This window comes from Cheilinus undulatus, linkage group 8, assembly GCF_018320785.1.
Source record: "Cheilinus undulatus linkage group 8, ASM1832078v1, whole genome shotgun sequence".
NCBI classification, from domain to species: Eukaryota; Metazoa; Chordata; class Actinopteri; order Labriformes; family Labridae; genus Cheilinus; species Cheilinus undulatus.
In genome coordinates, this window is record NC_054872.1 from 51855852 (window position 1) to 51881129 (window position 25278).

The window sequence follows — 25278 nt, forward strand, 5'->3', positions numbered from 1 at the left end:
TTTACTCTTAAATGTCGTTCATACTCAATGAATTTTGTACTGTCTGGACACCTTCGAGGCAAAAATGTACATGTTCAAAAAAAACTGCCATTAAATCAGCATACACCAATATTTTTTTCCACTCTTTTTTCATAAATCTCTTTGACAATTTCAGACCTGCTCAAAACTACCAAACATTCAATAATTTTCAGAATTTTAACCCTTTTAAACTTAGACAAAACTCTCCATAATATAAAGGGCAAAAATACAAGAATGTGGTGCATGGTCCTACGATGAGTAAATGGTTGAATCTGGTTGAATATGGTAAAAATGTCATATTTCACTAGACTTCTTCACATTGAAATGCTGACACTAAAGAATGCATGATTTTATACTGCAGTGACAGTGAGATTAAAAAACCTGGTTTTAATGGAAGTCATGGGGGCATTTTTGCCCCAAAGGTGTCCAGAGGGTATTTCTGACATTATGTAAAAAATATTAATGCAATCAAATCAATTTTGTAGCTAATCTTTGACCCATCCAAGACTCTTATCACCCCAAAGCCCCATCTTTCTACTATTTATTATATGGAAAATAATTCACTTTTTATGTTTTTAGTAAAAAATAAAATATTTCAAATAATCAAACTGGCATTTAAAGGGTTAAAATCTTGAAAATCATTTAATATTTGGTAGTTTTGAGCAGGTCTGAAGTTGTTTGAGAGATTTATGAAAAAAAAGGTAGAAAAAAATATTGATGTATGCTGATTTAATAGCAGTTTTTTTGTACATGTACATTTTTGCCTCGGAGGTGTTCAGAGGGTGGTAAATTTAAAGGGGGCACGAGGGCTAAGAAAAAATAAATAAAATCCCAGTTTTCATTGTAGGCTACACAGGGGCCCCTCCTTACTGTGGACCCAGGTTATCAGCACCCTGTCCCCCCCTGTGCTGCACCCATGGCAGAGATATTTATTAATATTCATCTGGTAGAAATAACAGACTAACGTCATGTTTGTGTTCTTTGTGAAGCTTCAAAATGTCATTTTTTTAAAGTCAGGTAGTCCAAAAGAGCCAAAAATAAGAATTTGTTTTGATGCAAATTAGGGAAAAGAAGTAAATTTGCACATTTGATGAGCAGCTTTTTTATTTTTATGTATTTATTTTTATGTAGTCAGCCATGCTCTAACCCAGATCTGTTTGGTCATGGATCATCTTTGTTTTCGCACACACACATCAGAGATGACTTAAGCATTTATTATGATGCTAAAGCCCCAAAGCCCTCTCAGATATGACCACAGAGCTCTTATTCTTAAAAACCTGCACCATCAGTCCTCTCTCTGCCACCAAACTTTGACTCCCAGGTTCTGAACTTCATCGTGACACGGGTGGAGAATGTGTGATTTTACTTTTTTTTTTCTCCTGCAGAAAAACAGGAAATGCTTTGTTCAACGGGACAAACTCCAAATTTCCCTCCTCTCACTTCAGAAGAAAAGAAGCCTTTTATTGTGACGCTGCAGAGGAACGCGGCGCTGCACAAACACAAAGAGCCGCTTGTTGTCGTTCATTGGGAGGAATTTACTACACTGCAGCGTCCGAGCAGAGAGAGAGAGAGATGTGCTCTGAGAGATAAACACAGATTTATTCTCCACTTCTTTGTTTTAACTGAAAAAGAGCAGAAATGTGCTAAAATCAGAAAAATGACACATTTGTATTTCTGTAATTCTGACTGCAGAGTCTGATCCAAAGTACTGCAGTTTCTTCAAGTGGTAAATATTTTCATCTGTGATGTAAAAAAGCAGAATTAAATATGAGGAAGTTTTACAATCCTTAGTGCCGCCTTTTTGTCTTTTTTCAGGGGCTTGAAGTCAGAGTTTTGTTCTAGTTTTCCAGGGTTTTGAATCCTGATTTCAGCTTTTGTTTTTTACACTTTCCTGCAGAGTTACATCTCTACAACATCCATTGCAGTGATACTCAACATGTGGCTCTTTTGTGATTATTTGTGGCTCTTTTATGTCTTAGTTTTAAATATTATTCCCCCAGGAAACCTTTTTTGCCCCTTTTTACCATTTTTTGCCACTTTTCATCCATTTAAGTTACCTTTTGTTGTTAAATACCACTTTTTTCCCACTTTTTGCCCATTTTTGCCACTTTTCCCCATTTTGTGCCACTTTTTTCCCATTTTTGCCCCTTATTCCCCATTTTTTGCCACTTTCACCAATTTAAGCTGCTTTCTGCTGTTAAATACTGCAAGTTTCCTATTTTTTTCCCATTTTTGCTTTTTCTTTTAGCTTCTTTTATCTAATATTTGCCCTTTTCACCACATTTTGTCCATTTAAGCTGCCTTTTACAATTAAATACAGCTTGTTTCCTATTTTGCCCATTTTTGCCCCATTTTTGCCCCTTTTCCCCATTTTTGCCTCTTTTTGCCCATTTAAGCTGCCTTTTGCCATTAAATACTACCAGTTTTCTACTTTTTTCCCATTTTTGCCACTTCTTTTAGCCACTTTTATCTAATTTTTGCCTTTTCCCTATTTTTTATTTTTTTGCATCTTTTCGCCCTTTTAAGCTGCTTTCTGCCATTAAATACTGCTAGTTTCCTATTTTCTCCCCATTTTTGCCTTTTTTTAGCCACTTTTTCCCCACTTTTCACCTTTTTTGCCACTTTTCCCCCTGTTAAGCTGCATTTTGCCAATAAATACTGCTTGTTTCCTTTTTTCCCCATTTTTGCCTTTTAGCCATTTTTGCCCTTTTTCCCCATTTTTTGCCACTTTTCACCCATTTAATCTGCCTTTTGCCATTAGATACTACTAGTTTTCTACTTTTTTGCCCATTTTTGCCACTTCTTTTAGCCACTTTTATCCAATTTTTGCCCTTTTCACCATATTTGTCCATTTAAGCTGCCTTTTACAATTAAATACTGCTTGTTTCCTATTTTGCCCGTTTGCCCGATTTTTGCTCTTTTTCCCCCTTTTTTTTTCCAACTTTTTGTCCATTTAAGCTGCCTTCTGCCATTAATACTACTAGTTTACTAATTTTTACCTGTTTTTGCCAGTCTTGACTGCATTTTGCCCATTTTAGTCAATTTTCACTCATTTTTTTGCCTTATTTTTATCACTTTTGGACCATTTTTTACCACCTGTAACTCATTTTTGTGTAACTTCTCACCCATTTTCTGCTACTTACTGACTCTTTTTCCACTTTTTCTTCCCATTTTCACCCCTATTCACCCGCTTTTGCTGCTCTTAGACCATTTTTGCCACATTTAACTTATTTACTTAAAGCTGTTTTTGCCACTTTTCCCCACTTAGATTGTGGATCTTGCAAAGTTATTTGGATCTTTGGTAGAGCAGGGTTGAGTAATGCTGCTCTGTTGGTTCATCTGTAAAGGCAGAGAATGTGTGTAGTGTCCTTATATTTCATCATGCAGACTAAGGTAAATGAGATTAAACACATTATACGCCTCAGTCAGGAGTGTTGGGTTTACAGGATGTCCATCCAATGGCAACGGCAATTTTGTGAGTGAAATATCTAAAGAATGCTTTCAGACTTTGCACAAATATTCATCCTGATCCAAGGATGAACTGATTGAATTTTGTAGGTGAAAGGTCACAGTCATGGGGCCCATGCAGGGGCGTAGCTAGGGATTTTGGGCCCCCAGAAATAATTTACACAGGGCCCCCCTTAACCGGTGAGACAAACAACAAATGTTGAGTCTTTTTTACAAATATCTCTGCATTTTAATGTAAATTTTTAAAAACATAGTTTCCCCATTTGAGCAACATTTTTGCTATGGTTGAATTAAATTTATGTGCATTATTTCACAGCGCTGGACTATACCATTTGGACATTTTTAAGGGAGGAGCAGTTTTATATTTTACTCTATTTTATGTAGATTTCAGTCTGTTGACTGATTCATTTAGTCCAGTGTTTCTCAACCAAAGAGCCAAACTGTTGAAAAATGCATTTACAAGAGCCACAATCTAACAGGTGAAAAGTGGCGATTAAGATAGGTTAAAGGTGGCAAAAATGGTCAAATAGCGGCAAACACTGGGAGAAAAAGTGGCTAAACTGGGCAAAAATCAGAAATAAGGTTGCAAAAATGGGCAAAAAGTGGCATTTAATTGCAAAAGGCAGCTTTAATAGGCAAAAATGGGCTAAAAGCGGCAAACACTGGGAGTAAATTGGCAAAAAAGGGCAGAAAGTGGCAACAATGGATGGAAAGTGACCAAAAAAAATGAGTTAAAGGTGGCAAAAATGGGCAAAAAGTGGCAAAAAAATGAGTGAAAAGTGACTAAACTGGGCAAAAATCATCAGAGTGGCAAAATGGGAAATAAGTGGCATTTAATTGCACAAGACCTTAAAGGGGCAAACACTGAAAGAAAAATGGGAAAGAAGAGCAGACAGTGGCAAAAATGGGTGGGAAGTGACCAAAAAAAATAGTTGAAGGTGGAAAAAATGGTCCCAAAGTGGCAAAAATGTGGCAATAATGAATGAAAAGTGACTAAACTGGGCAAAAATCAGAACAAAGGTGGGAAAAATGGGCAGAAAGTGGTAAAAACATGGCACAAAAAAATGAATGAAAAGTGACTGAACTGGGCAAAAATCATCAAAGAGTGGCAAAACGGGAAATAAATGGCATTTGATTGCACAAGACAGCTTGAATGGGCGTTGAGGATCACTGCTTTAGTCACTTTTGATTTAATAATTCCATTAATTACTCAGAAAATAATAAATCAAATCACACTTTTCATTGCAGGCTTCCCATGGGCCCATGTGTACCCCTGTCTTGTGATGTCTCCAGAATGCTTTAATGGATTTTCTTCAATTTTTTGTACGAATATCCACTCCCAGTTAAGGATGAAGAAACAGTATTCTGGAGATATGGAGGAAACATATGCTTCCATCCAGACAACGTCTCTGTCAGGGAAAGCCTTGACTATGTCAGCAAGACCATGCTAAACCACATACCACATCCATCACAACAGCATGGCTTCACAGGAGAAGAGTCCGGATCCTGAACTGGTCTGCCTGCAGTCCAGACCTTTCACCAACAGAAAACATTTGGAGCATCAGAGAAGGAGAAATCCAGCAGAGAAGACCCAGGACTGTTGAGCAGCTAGAATCCTACATCAGACAAGAATGGGACAACATTCCTCTCCCAGGGTTCCAGGAACTGGTCTCCTCACTTCCCAGATGTTTAGACTGTTGTTAAAAGTAGAGGGAAAAATGCTCCTCTTGCCGTTTTTCACTAGTACCACTTACTTTTCTAGCCTTTTGTGTCGCCTCGTCCCGACTTTTTTTGACATGTTGCTGCCATCAAATTCAAAATGATCTGATATTTTGAATAAAATGGTAAAATGCCTCAGTTTCAACATCTAATATGTTGTTTGTGCCCCATTGTGAATAAAATATGTGTATATGAGATTTGACAATCATTGATTTCTGTTTTTATTTACATTTCACGCAGCGACCCAACTTTTTTGGAACTAGTGTTGTAGTTTAGTAGTAAAGTAAATATGCATTAAATCACTAGATGTCAAATTTATTTAATTAAATACCAAAATGACCTGTTTAATCATTGCCATATATTTTATTTTGTCTTGGAGGTTCTTGCAGTTTTTATTCTCCACCCTCTGCTCTTAACCTGGGTAATGAAAAAATATTCTCCTAAACTGATTCATTTCGTCCTCTTTTTTTATTTATTCTAATTTTATTTAATTGTTATGATGTGAGCAGAAGCCTGGAGGTGGTTAAGCCTCCTTTTTCATTTATAAAACATTTAATTCTAGTTAAATAAACTCCAGAAGAAGTTACCCTCTGTGGTTTTTGCTCTGGCTGAAATCTGCCAGCAGAGGGCGCGCTGTAGCCTTCTCTCCTATAAATCAAAGCTTGTCTGTTTGACAGGATGACTCACTCCTTTCACGCCTCCTCGTTAACTGATCCTCCCTCTGTGTGAGAAAGTGGGCGTTCACACCTCAGCCTTGTTCTTATTTGACCTCGCACACATCCACTGACATGCACGCATTCGCCGTTACCGTGGCAACCATGCTGCAAAAATTGGAAGCAAATTACACTGTGATAAAATGTAAGATGAAAGAAGGAAACGGTTTTTCCTTTTCCTGTCATTACAGTTACTATTTTCACACTGATAAGGCCCTCATGTCTAAAAATAATATCTGATTACTTTACTTTGTTGTCATGATTCACATATTTGAGTCAATTTTATTCTATTTTGTGTTACGTTTGTTCATTTTTATTTTAATTATTTATTGTTTCCATTTTCACATGTAGAGTAGTACAGATAAGGCCAGAATAGTCTTAAAAGCAGATAAAATAACTTATAAATAAAGGTAGGACCATTCAGTAAACTAAATTTACTAAAAACCATTACAAAACCAATCACAAAAAAAGTTGGGACAGTGTAAAAAGTGAAAAAAATAAAACAGAAAACAGTGATTTTATCCTTTCCAACCTCCTAAAGACAATGTTAATGTTTAACCTCCAAAGACCCTGCGTACACGTATGAGGACATTATAGACAAAATTACATTACTATTAATGTCTAACACTAGAATTGTTGAGAAAATTGCACTGTCCATTGAAGTTTAAGTTTTCATTGGAAATACTGGGAGAAATTGCTATCAGATTTTCAGGAATTTTCATTGATAACTTTGGGATTATAGTTTGGAAATTTTCAAGAATTTCTATGGAAAATTTGAGAGATCTTTGTGTATTCTGAGAGCTTTGTTGGAAGTGTTTTTGTGTTAGAAATTTTCAGTATTGCATGAAGAACTTGTAATTGTTTTTTCATGTTCTGAGGCAGTGGTGCAAAACATGTGTTAAAGTGCCCTCTTGGGAGACAAAATACATGCTAAAGTGCCCTATTGGGAGCCAAATTAGTGCTTAAGTGCCCTCAGTAGCGATAATGCATGCTAAAGTGCCCTCTTGAGAGCCAAAACACGTGCTAAAGTGCCCTCTTGGGAGACAAAATACATGCTAAAGTGCCCTATTGGGAGCCAAATTAGTGCTAAAGTGCTCTCGATAGCGACAATGCATGTTAAAGTGCCCTCTTGAGAGCCAAAACACGTGCTAAAGTGCCCTCCATAGCCACAATGCATGCTAAATAGCCCTATAGGGAGCCAAAATACACGCTAAAGTGTCCTATTGGGAGCCAAATTAGTGCTTAAGTGCCCTCAGTAGCGATAATGCATGCTAAAGTGCCCTCTTGAGAGCCAAAACACGTGCTAAAGTGCCCTCCATAGCCACAATGCATGCTAAATAGCCCTATAGGGAGCCAAAATACATGCTAAAGTGTCCTATTGGGAGCCAAATTAGTGCTTAAGTGCCCTCAATAGCGATTATACATGCTAAAGTGCTCTCGAGAGCCAAAACGCATGCTAAATTGCCCTCGATAGTGACAATGTGTGCTAAAGTGCCCTCTTGGGAGCCAAAATCCCCCCTAAAGTGCCCTCTTGGGGGCCAAACTGCATGGTAAAGTGCCCTCGATAGCGACACTGCATGCTAAAGTGCCCTCTTGGGAGACAAAATGCGTGCTAAAGTGCCCTATTGGGAGCTAAAATACATGCTTTAGTGTCCTCCATAGTGACAATGTGTGCTAAAATGCCCTCTTGGGAGCCAAAATATGTGCTAAAGTCCCCTCAAGAACAACAATGCATGCTAAAATGTCCTCTTGGCAGAAAAACACGTTAAAGTGCCCTAGAGAGCCAAAACACACTCTAAAGTGCCCTTTCGAGTGACAAATTGTGCCAAAGTTTCCACTTGGGAGGAAAAACACGCTAAAGTGCCTTCTTTGGAGCCTCCTCATTGCCAAAACATGCTTAACTGACCCTCTTGGGTGGAAAAAAAAACACTTATTTAATTGCTATCTTGGCTGGTTAAAACACACTAAACTGCCCTCTTGGGTGAAGAAAACACATTAAACTCCAGAAGACCATTAGGACCAAGAAACTATGAAACATTACTGTTGCACTGACTTTTATGTTGGGCCCTTTTTTGATCTATAATGAACCAGAACTATATCTAACAGAACCAGTTTGGATTTTCTGGTGCTAATATGGTGTTAAAATGCACTAGAATACAGGAAATGGCATCTACTTCATTGAAAATGTTAATTGAAAATGTATTTATTTATTTATTTCTGTGTGTTCTTCACAGTCCAACGTTGAATCTACACAGTTCTTGTGGATGCTGATCCTAACTACGGACTAACTTGAGTAGTCTGTCTAGTTAGTCTGTTTTAAGGCTATATAACGTGCCATTTGTAGAACATATAAACATGTCTAAAATGCCCTCGAAAACACACCAAACTTAGTGCCCTCTTCAGTGGCGAGAACGTGCTGTATGTGCCGTTTTCTTTCTTTTCGCCCCTGCCCTTGAAAAAGTCTGTGCACGCCACTGATAAGAAGAATAAGAAAGTGTCTGTGTCCACACTTCAAGTTGAAACTATTTGCACACATTTTGGGGTCTACTGGGCATTTGATGGCTGTTGTTACTTTCACCAGCCACTAGATGTCGCTGTGTTTGCTGATTTGAGGCACTAGGGCTTACATTTTCTTTCGTCACTATCAGAAAGAAAGCATCGAGGACCCAGCCGGCTCCATCCATCCATCGCTTAACCAATTGCTGACACAATTCCTGTTTGTGTGCTGCTGAATAGCGCCAACATGGAGACCTTTCTGTGCTCCCTTAGCGCTAGAACAACAGCGCACTCTCGCTGACATTTTCTGCTTGTGGAATCTCCGTCAGAGTGAGACGTCTTCATTTTCCCGCCTCTCTCTGCTGAAATCGTTCCACTACGTCAGGTCGTCCCGTCGGTCCGCTCGGTGAAGATGTCTGCGGGTACAGGCGGCTGTGGACCCGGACCTGGACCCACCTCGGGCTCCGGGTCCGGGGCTTCCAACCCCAGAAAGTTCAGCGAGAAGATAGCGCTGCACACCCAGCGACAGGCCGAGGAGACGGCCGCTTTCCAGGAGGTTATGATGGACATCACCTCGACCAGGGTGAGTGTGAGACGGAGGAGGAGGAGGAGAGCTGCCCGGAGGAAGAGAGGCCTTCGCTGGGCTTGTCAGGCTCCGAGAGGACGATAACTGCCGCCTCTACGTGGAGCTCTGCTCAGCATTTGAGTACTCAGAGTGAAAAATAGCACAACACGAGAACGTCTGCGGTGTTTTAGTGACGTTTAATGTGTGCTGAAGTTGTTGTTACTTCTGGTTGTCCATTTCCGATACGTCGTTAGCGTAGTTAGCATTAGCAACCAAAGCTAACTTGGCTTGTTTACTATGTTACGTTAACGTCGCTGTCAACCTGTTAGCGCGGTGTTATGGTGTAGGGAGCTACCGTGTTACCTTGTGACTAATCTGTAGTCAAAGAATCGGAAATGGCTCGGGGGAAATTTTCGGTGAAAAGAATTAATGTACTTAATATATTAAATACAAATAATTTAATTTATTAAATTATAAAATAGAATAAATGAAACAACATTATAAGTAATGGACGATCAAATAATAAAATGAAATGTTAAAATGGCGGAATAGAAATATAATTTTAAAAGGATAATTCGGTAGTAAAATGACTTTTCACTTTTTAAAACAGTGAAAATTTTCTTTGAAATTAATCTACCTTTAAATTGGTGTACATTTAAATTGCTTCTTAACGGAATACAAATTTAAGCATTTTAAAAAGTAAAAAAAAAATGAAAATTGCAGTTACAAGAACAGAAATTCTATATATATTAATATCGAAAGTATTACAGTAAATAATAAATAATTCTAGTTGAACTATATAATTTAATTGAATTCATATACAACATAAATATTTGTTATAGATATGCATGTATAGTTTAAAGTCGAAATAAGGCATTTTTCCGTCGTTTGAAGCTTGTAACTACGACAACCACCGACGCACTCGGCTTTAAGTCACTAGTTAACACGGTCACCATTTGAACCACAACACCGGACGCGTTCGGAGAGAGCGTCCCGCCGATCTCCTCTTTAATATTTGGCCCTTTAGTTAGACGTAATCAACTCTAACGTACATTTTAAGAGTATTAAACAACATTTTCGATCATTTACGGGCAGACTTTCCCTTTTTGTGTATCATCCATTCATTTTAAGACACTTGGCGTTGTCAGTTACGTATCAATCACCGCTAACTGTCATAAGATTATCACGGACCTCACACGAAAGCCAACTGACTTTGCTGCTCCTAATGAACTAATTTAGCATTATTTTTGAAATAATAACTGTTTGATATAGCTAAAAACGACATTAAAATGACGAATATGTTGAAAGTTATTGGGTGCTCGTATTTGGAATGAGTGTTTATTTTGTGTTTTTATTTGGATGGGGTTTAACATGGCGGGTTTCGTGCAAGTTTGTCAATAATAGTGCTTAATATTCGTTAATTTAAAGTGTATAAAAACACATAGCAGTCAGGTAGTCAGTGTAAATGTTGATATTTTGTGGATTATGAGTGTTTACGCTGGCTGAAATGCTAAGTGTTAGCATTGTTAGCTTCATCAGGATGTGTTAGTTTGTAGCTGTCTGCTGTTAGCTCCTCCAGCTGTCAGTGAAGTCTGCAGCCATAAACATACATACATATGTATTTAATTAGACAGTCTTTTACTTTACTGAATGAATGTTAGCCATTTAAAGCAGCTACTGTTGCTCCAGTTTCCTTGTTAAAGGCGAAGTGAGGACAGGAGTCCCTCTCCTTGAGCCAGACCTTGAAGGGATATATTTATAAATCTGGACTCTATGAGGAGGAAATCTGTCATCTTCAATCTAAAGCTCAGCTGTTTTATCACAATATTTGATCTTTTATCGCTCTTATTATGTAGTCGGGTTGTCATGATACCTGAATTTAAACTTTGACACCATAGCAGTTAAAAACAAATGATTGTGACAATAAAATAAGTCCTCTGCACAAGTATTGATGAATTTACTGCCTTTAATGATCAAAAATGACAAGCAAACTCCTACACTGAGTCTGAAATGTTCAAATACACCAGTGATGTGTTGGTGTTTATGTGTAGCTGGTGTATTTGTGCATTCTTCACACTCCTGTCTCCTAAAACAGATATGTGAAAGTATTTTTCTTGCTATTAATAAGCGACCTCTACACACAGATGCGTTGGTTTGTTTCCACTAAGGATGGCATTTACAGTCATTCCAGTTAGGGCTGGGCAGTTAATAAAAACTGAGATTAAATCGCAGTACTGCAATTTTTAAACCATAGAAGGTGTAATAGTTCTTTAACCTGAAATGTGTGTGAAAATACCAGTTTAATAAAAATGTTTAGCAGCAGAAGTGTTATGCTCTACACATCACGAGAACATTCAAGTGTCATTTTTTAGAAAAGTTTACAGAAAATCCTACTTTCTTTGTTCGTTTTTGTGTGTGTGTGTGTGTGTTTCTTAAAAATGTGAGACACGAAATCATAATTCCTTCAGTACATCAGTTCATACTAGGGCTGAACGATTTGGGAAAATAATCTAATTGTGATTTTTTTTTTTTTTACCCAATATTGTGATTTAATATGCGATTATTTCTTAAGCTCCTCATCTCATGCATTTTCCAACAAAAACAGGCAATAATTCATTATATATCATGACCAACACAATGTCAGATTGTGAAAAAATATCTTATTCTGATGATTTTGCAAACTGGATATGAACTGTTGTATAAAAAGGAATGATTTTTTTTTAATATAGACCTAATTCTCATATTTAATAAGAAAACACAAAAATGAAGAAATAGCCTAGATTTTTTTGTACAGTATTCTAAAAATATGGCACTGGCATGATTTCATGATATGTGAAGTATAACATTAAAAAATTTCTAACCTGGTATTTTAACACAAATTTCAGGTCAAGTAAATATTGTAACTTCTGTGGTTTGTAAATTGTAGCAGGCCTTATTGCCAAGGTTATTATAGTTAACTAAAACTAACTAAATAACTAAAACTAAAATTCAAAAATCATTTTGGTTAACTGAAACTAAATCAAAACTAAGCTTTACCAAAAACACTAAAACTGTATAGGGTGCTTACAAAACTAAATAAAATAAAATAAAAATGGAGACAAAATATCCTTAGTTTTAGTCTTTGACACAAATATATTGACTGGCACCTACACCAGTCTGGGGAGTGTAAAATTGCCTGAATTGATTGGTCAAGACTTCATACAGTGTTAGTTTTATGTCTGGAGTTGTATTCAAACATCATCTTTAAATAAATGAAATTAAAAGTGAAGAGTAGCCTGGTTGAATGTGTTTTTTGAACGGTATGACGTTCCCTCAGCCCTGACATCTATCTATGTTGCTTTCTGTACAGACAAATAATTTATACACTGTAAAATGCAACTCAGAAACACTGAGTTGAATTAACTCAGTTTTTTGTAACCTGTTCTAAATACTTCTTTTAAACAAGTGACTTGTACTTCTTGGCCGTAACAGCTAAAGCTCAGTTTACTTTAGTGTACTTGGTTTAAACAAATTAAGTAAAAAGGGGGTAAATTAAGTTGTGTTTACTTCAAAATCCAACACAACAATTTCAACTCTTTTTTTATGAGCTGATAGAACTCATTTTAGTTTTAGAACTAAAACGGTACTCAAACAGTGTAAGTATTTTTGTTATTACTTAAATTATTTGAGTTATGACAAATCTGCAGTTTTCCCAGAATGCCGTTGGGCACTAAACCTTTATGCACCTTCATGTTTGGTCTGAACACTTTTGAAAGAGAGATTTTTAATCTCAAAGAGGCTTTCTCCTGGTTAAATAAAGGTTAAATAAAATAAATAAATAAAACGCACCATGAGTGAAGTTGCTGTCTCGGTTACACAGGTGGTGATGTTAATGTTTTAATGTCTGCGAATGTTGGATGGCACACTGACATTAATATCAACCACTGGCTCAGTGGGTCACTAACAGCCATTGTTTAAAGTGGTGGCACAGTTAGTCCAGCTTAGGTGAAATAATAACATTAAAAACTTTAACAGAGAGTACTATCTGACATTTTAAGTAATCAGTTAAAAATCAATTAAATCAACTTGTAATTTAGTGCAATGGAGTTAAAATATTAAGTTTTAATAGTTATGCAAATCAGTTGACTTTGCAAGAAATTTTAAGTTAAATCAATGCAGCATTTATTTTGTTGTACTCAAAAACTTAAGTTAAATTCACTCAAGTTTTCATTATATGTTACTTAAATTTTTTTAGGGCAACTGGTTTTCTCAAATTTTTAAGGTAAATTCAGCGCATCCGGGCTTACAGAGTAGGGCTGTAGTCAACCACACACTGATTGATCGATTGGTTGCTCAGGTAAAAAAAAAAAAAAAATCTAAAAATCAGCATAATCTGACAGGTTCTTCGTGGCACCCTCTGTTAATCTGAATGATCCTAAAAATGAACATATCAAGCTTTTTGAAGCAGTATTAATATTTTTATTCTCAGTCCTTTGAACTAAAATAACAGCTGACTCAGCATACTCCTGCCTCTTTGGCGCCATATGACCTACTAGATAATTTGTAAGGCTAATTATTACAGTAGCACTGGGAAGACTTAACCCATGAGAAAGTGCCACTAACATGAAGTAGACCAGCAGTTTACATTTAGTCAAGCAGCTGCTTTGACTTTCCAGGGAGCGCGTAGCTAGAAACCCCCGTATGGTTAGATGCATTTATGATAATGTGCACTGAAAACAATGAAATTATTCAGAAGCAATGAATCCATAGTGGCAAAATCTGAATATGAAGGTGCAACAAGCTTTAAGCTATAAAGGAGGAGGCTGGGGTGGAGGAGGTGGAGCTTTAGTCTATAAAGGAGGAGGCTGGGGTGGAGGAGGTCAAGCTTTAGCCTATAAAGGAGGAGGCTGGGGTGGAGGAGGTGAAGCTTTAGCCTATAAAGGAGGAGGCTGGGGTGGAGGAGGTGGAGCTTTATGCTATAGAGGAGGAGGCAGGGGTGGAGGAGGTGAAGTTTAGCCAGGAGTATGGTGCATCAACATTGATGCAAGCAGGGATTAGTGAGCGGTACGCCATCTTTGAATGGACCGCTATGTTGAGAGAAAGAGCTGTGATTGGCTGTGAGAGCTTGTAATAGTAATTATTGTTGCTCATATTACAAATTTGATATCAATAACATTATTGAATTGGGATTATGGTTTTTATGTCACTTATTTTAATTTAACAAATGTGCATAAAACGTGAAAAGGGCAATTTTTGTAAACCATTTTATAAAAACTGACACTTGAATGTTTGCAAAATGTGCGTAAAATCTCTGCTGCTGCAAAAATGAAAGTATTAAGGTGGTATTTTGACATCTTTCAAGTTAAAGCAATATTGCAATGTGTGATTTTTAAATTACAGCATGCCTAATTGCGGTTTGATCTCATCTGGGATTAATTGCCCAGCCCTACTCTGGACCAATCAGAGAGCCAACAAAGGATCAGTTAAACAACGAAACAACCGACGTTTTAGTGTTTTTTACATCTAAATTTGTAGCAGAGGTAATCGTATAGTCTAGTTTGATCATATCATGACAGCCCTGTCTCCAGGTGTGATGTGTTCAGGTAGATCTCTGCATGTTCTCTGGGTTTACTCTGGCTCCTTCTGATTACCTGCCGTCTGCTTCTTAAACACACAAGAGCGTACACAGACAACAAACAGAAAGAGAAAGCATGTTTGGATTGTTTTTATTATTAAGATCATAACTGAGTGTGATATTTACCGGAGCGCTGTCAGAGATTTCCCCCGCCTGTTTGTGGTTTCTCTTATTTTCATATCTCGGCGTATTAAAGCTGATTGTGGTTGATGTTGTAAATCCGTAAACAGGGCGGCTTTGTGTGAATAAGGATGTGTGCATTAATGTGATAAATTACCCACTGTGGCCTTTAAATTCTAAATAATAATAATAGCCTGACTTCTACAGGGTTTATCAGAAAAAATGAGGTGTTTATGATGCCTGTGATTAAAGGTTAGCTCTGTTTCTGACGCTTTAAAGATCAATATTATAACAGACAGATAATACAGGAGCATGTAGCTTGAAATGGCCGACTACTATCTAAACAGGTACTGATATAGTTTGATTTTATTCAGTCTTATCTAAGATTTAAATTCTGCTTTCATGACAGCCTTGTCTGACCCTCTGTGCAGAATTATTCACCGTGCATTTTAGTACAGATCCTTCTATCTCAAGTCAGTCTTTGTGACGCCACAACAGAAGCTGAACATTGTTTTAATTTTTTTGCAGATGTGATTCATGATTCTTCTTTTTGTTTTATTAAGTGATGCACTACAAAACAAGTGACAGACATGACCTGAGGCCTGTACGACGAAGCTGGATTTTCTCTTATAAGGAATGATAACTTCTGTACGACGACACTGGTTCACTTCTTACCGGGATAAATCACCGCGGTAACTTATGCTGAATGGCTAACCTGCTCCAGAGCAGGTTATGTTCTGGATACGAGCACCCCCTCCTGACCAATCAGCTCTCTAGGAAAATGGCCTGCCCGTTCTTAGAAGATCCTGGTTAGAAGAGACAGAATATTTAGGGATAGATGCAATCCTTTCGATTTACCCGATGACGTCCTATAGGAAAGGTATAGATCAGTGATACTCAACCTGTGGTTCTGGAGCCACATGTGGCCCTTTTGTGATGATTTGTTGCTCTCTTATATCTTAATTTCAAATATGATTTCCCTCGAAAACCATAAAAAAAAGAAACTTTGACTTCAGAAACTATCCATTTCAAGTCACATTAATCTGTTTGTTTCCCACAATTATACAGTTTGCTTTAATTGTCAACAATTCCCTCCTTTTTTGCCACTTGTCATCTATTTTTACTGCTTTAAGCCCACTTTGGACACTTCTTTTTGCCACTTTCATCCTGTTGTTGCAAATTTTTCAACAGTTTTGCCTATTTCATCCTGCTTTTTGCAAATGTTTGCTCTTTATGGCATTTTTTCACCCACTTTTCACTCATTTAAGCTGCATGTTGTCATTAAATGCCATTTATTCCCCCATTTTTGCCACTTTTTGCCAATTTCCCCCATCTCCTCTGCTGCTTTTTGCCTGTTTTGGTCACTTTTCACTCATATTTGTTAACTTCTTGATCATTTTTGTCAACTTTGTCTCATTTTTTGGCTCTTTTCACCCATTTTTGTCACTTTTTACTCATTTTTCCCATCTTTTTTTGCTGCTTTTTTCCTGGTTTAGTCACTTTTCACTATTTTTTTTCCATGTTTTTGCCTCTTTTTGATCATTTTTGCCACATTTATCTCATGTCTTTGTCACTTCTCACCCACTGTTGCCACTTTTTGCCCATTTTCCACCCTTTTACTGATTTTTGCAACTTTTTGACCATTTTTTCCACCTTTAACTTATTTTAATTGTCACTTTTCACCACTTAGATTGCGGCTCTTGCAAATGTATTTTTGTAGTAATTTTTGTAGAAAAACCTTTGACAGCCTCAACATTCAGGTAGTTCACACTAGGGCTGGACAATTAATTGAAATTTGATTGTGATTTCAATTTTGACTTCTCATGATCATAAAAGCATTATAATAGAAAAAAACGAGTAATGTGCCGCACAGTGCGGCGTGTATGTGTTGCGTGCGCAGCTGCAGCAAGCGTGTGATGTATGTGGATCAATAATACGAGGAGCGAAAACATGATAGATCAGCAGCCTTTGGTTGAGAAGAAGGGTAGGACATGGTAGGACAATTTGCATGTTGCAAATTTTGCAAGTTTTACATGAGTGCATGTAGATTGGGTATTTAATTTTGATTATTGTTTTACATTGCTATTATTTATTATGTTATTATTATTTTACTTGTTACTAATTTATTTTTCATTGTTCTTTTAAGTTGTGGTTCAATAAATACTCAAGTTGTGAAATCAATGAATAATCGTGTTCATTGATCGTGATTCAATATCAATCAAAATAATCGTGATTATTATTTTTGCCATAATCGTCCAGCCCTAGTTCACACAATACAGAAACATTTGCATTGCACTAATTTCCTTAATTTATATCATAATTAAACAGTCCACATATACAAAGAGGCCCACACAACCCTGTTGTCACAGTTGAGCTTTATTCAAGTTATTCAAGCTTTATTCAAGTGCACATTGACTAATGTGAACCCCAAATGCTTCTGTAGATGACACGTGAACATCAAATGATGATGCAAAAGACTTTGCATCTGGATCAGTGCAGTAACAGGAGGGACTCACTATTGGACATCTCTGTGTGTGCCAGGCACAGGAAGTGACTTTATACAATTTTTTTAAAAAAGAAAAATAGTCGTCAAATACACTTATGTGGCTTTAAACATACCCAGGTGTAGGGATGGAGATAGAAATCCAGGTAAGTCACAACCTGGTTTGGTATTTTTTAAATCCCAGGGAATGTTTTAGCTTCTTATCTAGCGATCTTTTCACTGTTGCAGAAACGTGGGCCTACGTCGGTTCTTGCAGAGGAGAATATAAACTAAAAGCACTAGGTAGTGTGCACTAGGGCTGGGCAGTTAATTGCAAATTAGCCTAGATTAAAATGCAATTTGGCCAGCTGCAACTTTTAAATCTCAAACAGTGGAATATTTTCCTGAACCTGAGATGCGTCACAAAACCAGTTGGATGCAATTTTTTGCAGCAAAGATTTTTTGCTCTACACATTATTCATACATTCAAGTGTCTTTTTTTTAGAATAGCTCACAGATCCTTCTTTTCCTGTTCATGTTTGATTTTCTTGATCAAAACAAGAAGAACATTAAAAAGTTATCATCCCCTTCAGTACATCAGTTGTTATCAAATTTGCTATATGAGCCAAAATAACTATTAGATATTTTTCCAAACCTTTCATCCTTAGTTTGATTCAACTAATATTGTGCTGGTTTTATTATCGAGGGATTTGTTGTTTGTGTTTGTTGAACAATGCATAAAACCGTGAACCTCAACAATAATCGCTTATTAAATCACAATTGCAATATTGGGGGGGGGGGGGGAATCACAATTAGGTAATTTTCACAAATCATTCAGCCCTGGTTTGCACTCATAACACTGGCTTCAGCTGCTCCGTCTGCTCTGATCTGAACTGAAAGTGCTCCTAATTCTGTCTTATTCAGGGTCACCTCGGTTAAAATGACTGTCAGGATACTGTAAAATAAATGTCACATCAGGATGTATGCTTTTGCACCAGTGATAAGATTCTTAATGTTATCAGAGAACCCGTGAGACACGATAGCAGTACTGACATACCCTGGTTTCAATCTCCATCCCTACTCAGTATCTCAGAGTGTTTCTCAGAGCTTTAACAAATGCTTTCTGCGACTTGATTCTGCATCTGTTCATGTTGTAACAGGTTAAAGAGTTGTGTTTCACTCGCTTGTTTTAAGTCCATGATGATTCAAAGAATCAGGCTGTGGTGTTTAAACAAAGTCAGAGAAGCAGCTGTAAACACAGTAGCTCTGCAAACTCACCACTATCTCTGCTAAAGCTGGCTTAAATCAGCGCTGTCTCCAACATTTCTCAACAATGAAAGTCCACAGTTGGTATTTTGTCAGAATGCTTTTATTGTGAAGGCCCACATTAGAAATATATGATACAGTCAGTAGCAGCTAAACGCACCTCAGCAGGAGAGAAATGAAACTTAAAATACTTATAGACTTATAAAAAGAGGACAAATTCTCCAAAACTTCCATGAAAATTCTGGGAAATTTCAATCCAGTCCACTTCATTTATTAAGCACATTTTCAAAACACAGTAAAAAGAGGCAAACAGCAGAAATGAAAACTGTAGGAGAAAAAAAATAAAAGCAAGAACACCAAAAACCTATAAAATGAAATAAAGACACATAATAAAAACATAAAACAATTATAAGCCATAAAAAGACAGGGACTCAGAGAATAAGAGGACGGAGATCACACAAGTCTCATGCTGAATTAAAGCAAAAGACTAAAAAACTCCAAATAAAATACTAAAAGTTATAAACAGTTTTCCCAAATTTCAATAAAATGTCTGAGACTCAAAGAAATCGCTCAAACATTCAAACATTTCCCAAATTTCCATAAAAATTGCAATATTTCAAAGCAAACTTCCTGCAAAATTTTCAATGAAACTCAAAAATATACAAACAAGTCACAGATTTCTGTGAAATTCTTCAAAATTTCCAAGCAAATTACTTAAAATTTTAGTAGAAATTCCAGATTATTCTAATAGCAGAAATTATTCGGATGTTGTAAGAGAGCTAAAATGTAAAGTCCTCAAATGTACATACAAGGTTTTAGGAGGATGTATATGAAATAAAGTTATTTATATATCATATTGCCCATTTTTAAACCAAAATTCTGATGCATGAAGACGCCACAGAGCGCCTAAAGCCAGGTTCAGTTTGTGGTTAACCCTGATGCATCTTCCTAGACTAAACAATCCCTGATATTTATTTTCCTGGTTGAATGTGAGCGTGGGCGTGGAGACGGCAGCGGGTTACGTTTATGATGGATGAGTGTTTGTCTGTTGGCTGATTTACGTTTATCTAAAACCTCACGGACCAGACTATACCTATGCGATGACTGAAAATGGGAGCCATGGTGCCAACTTCCTGCTCTGAACCGGTTTTGATACGTGATTAAGATCTGAGTGTTGAGGAAATGATCTTGTTCTATAGTCATGAATCGATAAGAGAAGAAGGTTGGCTTCAATTTCACTGACAGGAACATGAAATGACCGCGGCGTTCCAGTTTCTCCACATGGAGTTTGTGAGAATGTCATGATGGAGCTGAAGCAGCATGAATGAACCAGCGTGTTGGTGTTGATAGGGCTGTCCGCAGAACTTAGACTTTAATACCAGGTAAGGTATCTGGAGTTTAGACGGTGTGCAGGAGTCGCCCTGCAGGTTTTGATGGACTCATCCCTCTCCTAAGGATCTGTCTATGAAATAAAAGCATTCTTTTTCAAGGCACTGATGCATTTTGATCACTAAAATAGCAGAGGTTGTAATGTTTCAAACCATTCAGCATCAAAAAGTATGAAAGCATTGAACATTTAGACAGCCTTAGATGATGATGATGATGATGATCCGGCAGAATCCAAGCTGTGCAGTGTGCACATTTGTTTGCTTCAGTTGATGTCTTCTTGCATCTGTTTTTAAGATTTATTTTGGATCTTTTTCCTTTTATTTTGGTAGGACAGCAGAAAGAGTAGAAATCAGGGAAAGAGAGAGGGGAGCTGACAGGAAAGGAGCAGGCTTCTGTGCTTGGAGTTCCACATTCACATCTTTAGAGTTTTAATACCTAGCTGCTGTAAGCAAAAAAGAGAGATTGTTGTCTAAAATAGCATATGCATCGGAAATGTTCTGATGTATTTTGGAGCATTGTATGCGAGGCTCAACCACTCAGAGTTACAGGCTCCCTTTGAATGGACCACCTTAGGTGTTCACCTGTACTATGTAAGAGAGCCAGCCTGGTCTATAGCAGCTCCAGGCTACACACTTGCCCCGAAGTCACCTGCGGAGTGTGGCAGCTTGCTCTGCAAACACGAAGGCTTGTGCACGCTCACTTTGATGAAAAGCCAGATGTAAGACATGAGACGTGCATAAGATTCTAACATCAAGTCTGAATCTAAAGGCTTTGAGAGACGAGTGCAGGTCAAGGCTCAAGTTGCATATGAACAAGTAAGGCCTTGAAAGGAGGAGTCACCATGAAGAGGCGTGGGCCTAGCCCAGATTCAGAGGTCAATCTCTGAATTATTAGAATTGAAATTGGATTGTTTTTTTAAACCCAGGCCTATGACCTAAATGTGTGTCCTAAAGCAGTGGTTCTCAACCTTTACAGCCTGCAACCCCCAAAATAAAGGTGCCAGAGACCAGGGACCCCCACTGTACCTGAAGGTGGTTGAACAGCCAGGAACATTCAAGAACAGTCGTGTGCAGACAAGGCTGTCCATAAGGGGGATAAAGGAGGAGGTTTCTGGGACCCAGCCACACTGGGGCCCATGGAGGTCAGCAAAACCACGGTCCAAGTTCAGCTGTGAAAACAAAATTTTATATTTGACCTGAAAAACAACTACTCTTATCAAAGAAACAAATATCTTAACTTGTTTACTTAGCATTCTTTAGATGAAAAAAAACTGTCAATAAAAAAAAAAACAAAAATGTGGTAGAGTGGCAAAAATGGACACAAAAAGTAAAGGGTGATTAGAAAGTGGCTGAAATGGCTTTAAAGTGCAAAAAATGGTGGAAATGAGGTGGAATGGAATGAAAAGTTGATATAAACAAGAGGCAATAACAGGTCAACAGGGCAAAAATAGGCAGAAAAAGTGATGGAAGGGGTTTAAAATAGATGAAAATGGGTTTTAAGTGATGAAAAAGGGTTAACATTTAGTAAGATTGGTGTAAATTTGCAGTAGTGTTATTTAAAAAATATTCTTAGTGTTTTTTATTTTTTAAGACATCTGGTGACTCCCCCTCAGTGTCTCGCGAACCCAAAGGTCTCAACCCCAACGTTGAGAATCACTGTCCTAAAGTAATGATTCAACTTTCACCACCATAATTAGTAATAATATTTCTCTCTATTTGATGATCATCCTGGCTGCTAATTTGGGCTGAACAATTTGCAAAAATAATATAATTGTGATGTTTTTTCCCAAATGTTGCAATGCGATTTAATATGCGATTATTCTTGGGTTTATCTTGTGTATTTTTCAACAAATTCAAGCAATAAATAATTCCATAAATAAGATCATTTGTATTGAAAACAATGAAATTATTTCCGAAGGAATTAACTAATCCATAGTAGCTTGAATCTGAATACTGGGGTGCAGCAAGCTTTAAGCTATAAAGGAGGAGGCTGGGGTGGAAGAGGTGAAGCTTTAGTCTATAAAGGAGGAGGCTGGGGTGGAGGAGGTCAAGCTTTAGTCTATAAAGGAGGAGGCTGGGGTGGAGGAGGTCAAGCTTTATGCTATAAAGGAGGAGGCTGGGGTAGAGGAGGTCAAGCTTTATGCTACAAAGGAGGAGGCTTGGGTGGAGGAGGTGAAGCTTTATGCTACAAAGGAGGAGGCTGGGGTGGAGGAGGTGAAGCTTTAGTCTATGGTGGTGGAGGCTGGGGTGGAGGAGGTGGAGCTTTAGTCTATGGTGGTGGAGGCTGGGGTGGAGGAGGTGAGGCTGGCTACCAGCTGATCACAGCTGGGGTATGACTTTTGAGAAATAACACTAGGTTTCAACAGTTTTAGATAGAATGAGCTAACTATTAATGCTTGCACTGCAAATGTGATGACATTTGCTTTGTTTAAGGGCATTATCATTTTTCTGTCACTCATTTTGATGAAGTAAAACATACATAAAACACAAAAAGGAGGATTTTTGTAAACCATTATGAAAAATTGACACTTGAATGTTTGCATATTGTGCATAAAGTTGATTTATTAAACTGGTATTTTGACACATTTCAAGTTAAAGAAATATTGCTCCTTCTGCGATTTGAAAATTGCAGCAGGCCATATTGTGATTTAATCTAATTTGTGATTAATTGCCAAGCTCTACTGCTAATGCTAATGCTGCATTGTTTTGCTTCCTACCAATCACAGCTGTTACTGCTAATTTTTTACATGTTGCTACCATCATTAATGATGTTAAAGTCATATCCTGCAAATTGGAGAAAAGTTTAAGGCCATGACTGCCACAAATTTGCCTTTCATTTATTGTTTTGTTGTTTCTCTTGTCCCTCTCCAGACCCCAGCACAGCTTCAGCAGAGGGCTGTCGACAGTTTTAGCGAAGGTTGTTCCACTTTAACAGGGCTGAATACTGCTAGTGCTGGTCTTTATTATGATAGGCCACATCAGAGCGTACAGTCTAGACCTGCCTTCTTCATGAAGTGTATTGAGATAACTTTGATTTGAATTGGTGCTATACAGACAAAGATTGATTGATTGATGAAGTAGGAGGGGCCTGGGGGCATCTGATGTAGGTCAGGTCTGAACCAGGAAACGTCCAGGCCGTTGAGCTGCAATTAAGATGGCGGTTCATGATCTCCAGCTGTAATAATCCATGTCTTTCACAAATTGATGATATCTGGTTTCTTTTGATGTCTCATTGCCAGATTTCCTTAGTGGGTTTCATGTCTAAAGCTCAGAACACTCCGGCGCCATCCTACACAAGCGACCGCCAGATGCCTGCAGATTGCTCTGATCCTGACGCCACCATCCGCGTCTGACGGAGTGTTTCCCCCAGAGAACAGCTGTTTTGTCCTTGCCGTAGTCACGGCTATGTTTGAGAACAGAGCAAAAGAAATTTAGCGCCATCTTTTGTTCGGAGTGTAGAATAAACAGGAGGCCTCAGCTGCTCCTGTTGTTTTTGTCACTTACCTGGTGAGGTAGGGAAGGCGATCCCTGAGTGGGATGGCAGCTCTGGTATCAAGCGTCAGGTCCAGCAGTGGCTTGTGGGAGTTTGACTAGTGAGGCGCTGATGTTAGTGTGTGTGTTTGGGACAGCAACTAAGCCATGCCAAATGACAGGACGGTGTGTTTCTCCCACGATACCTTCATGTGCTTCAGACACTAACCCTTTCAGCTGTGCTCGCTGGTTTAATCCAAGAGAGCGTGATGCTTCCTGCATTTAGGGCTAGTCGAGGTTAGGGCTGGGCAATTAATAGAAATGTAGATTAAATCGCAATGTGACCTACTGCAATTTTCAAATTGCAGAGGGTGCAATATTTCCTTGACCTGAAATGTGTCTTGAAATACCAGTTTAAGACATTTTTAGAGGCAGAGCTGTTTTGCTCTACAAACAAACATTAAAGTGCCAATATTTTCTAGAATAATTGACAAAAGTTCCTACTTTCCTTGTTTTTTTTTGTATATTTTTGTCTTCTTGAATTGAGAAATCCATAATATCATCTCTCCCTTCAATACAATTCATATCAGATTTGCAATACAGGACAAAATAATTGCAGTATGAAATTTTTGTTAGATTGACTTGAATTTTGGGGGATTTTTTTCTAAGAAATGTTTAGATAGTTTTTATGGAAATCTGAGAAATTTATTTTGACATTTTTAGGAATTTGATTTGAACTTTGGGGGGGAAATTTGCTTTGAAAATTTGAAGTATCTGCTTGAAAATTTGATTAATTTATTCGTAAAGTTTTTGGAATTTAATTTGAATTTTGGGGGGATATTTGCTTTTGAAAATTGAAAGTATCTGCCTGAAAATTTTTAACATTTATTTGTAAATTTTTGGTAATTTGATTTAAATTTCTTTGGAAATTTGTTTAGAAGATTTTAGGTATTTTAACTGAAATTTTTAACATGATTTGTAAATTTTGGGAAATTTGATTCAAATTTCTGGGGAAATTAGCTTTAAAACTTCTGGTAATTTCATGAGAATTTGACAAATTTATTTGTAAATTTTTAAGATTTTTAAGTTGATTTGATTTTGGGGGGGTTGCTTTGATTTTTTAAATTTATTTATTTATTTATTTTTTATATAATTATGAAAATTTAAGGAATTTATTTTGACATTTTTAGGAATTTGGTTTGAATTTGTGGGAGAAATTTGCTTTGAAAATTAAAAGTATCATCTTGAAAATTTGATACTTTTATTTGTAAATTTTTGAGAATTTGATTTGAATTTCTTTGGAAATTTATTTAGAAAATTTTAGGTATTTTAATTGAAATTTTTAACATTCATAAATTTTGGGAAATTTTATTCAAATTTCTGGGGGAATTAGCTTTAAAACTTTTGGTAATTTCATGAAAATTTGACAGATGTATTTGTAAATTTTTAAGAAGTTGATTTGATTTTGGGTGGATTGCTTCTATTTTTTGTTTTTATGTTTGTATTTTTATGATATGAGGAATTTGTTTGAATTTTGGGGGGAATTTGATATGATTTTTAGGTGGTTTTTAATTTTTTTAGTTATTTTCTTAGAATTTTTGAACGTTTATTTGTAGATTTTGGGAGATTGGATATAAATTTCTGGGGGAAATAGCTTTGTGTGTTTTGATATAGAATGGTGTCTAAGTTGAGGAACCTGAAGAATATTCACATGTTAAATTGCAATTGTAATGCTGGGTGAAAAAAATCACAATGAGATTATTTTCTCTAATCATTCAGCCCTAGTGGAGGTCCATCAAACTGCACAGGAGTCTGAATTAAAGCAGCAGAGACCCAACTTTAAAAGGGGTCTTAGTCCGTTTGTTTGGTGCCAAATCTGCACAGACTGTGTCTAACAACATTTTCAGACAGATTCCTGCAGAGAGCTTTGAAAGAAACGTCAGAGTAGTTGTTCATTA

The 25278-nt window shown here is 37.2% G+C and overlaps 1 protein-coding gene across 5 annotated transcripts in view; it reads left to right on the forward strand.

The window, feature by feature from the left end:
• Positions 1-8661: 8661 nt before the first annotated feature.
• The window catches only part of LOC121513345 (CREB-regulated transcription coactivator 2), a 67580-nt gene continuing 50963 nt past the window's right edge, over positions 8662-25278 (forward strand). Inside the window, exon 1 of one of the 5 annotated variants that reach the window (XM_041793039.1) lies at positions 8662-8997. In XM_041793039.1, coding sequence (XP_041648973.1) covers positions 8827-8997 — 171 coding nt within the window. In that variant the 5' untranslated portion in view covers positions 8662-8826. Of the gene's footprint in view, positions 8998-20961; positions 20992-25278 lie in introns of those variants that run through there. The other 4 variants (XM_041793035.1, XM_041793037.1, XM_041793036.1 and 1 more) reach the window with 4 other exon arrangements.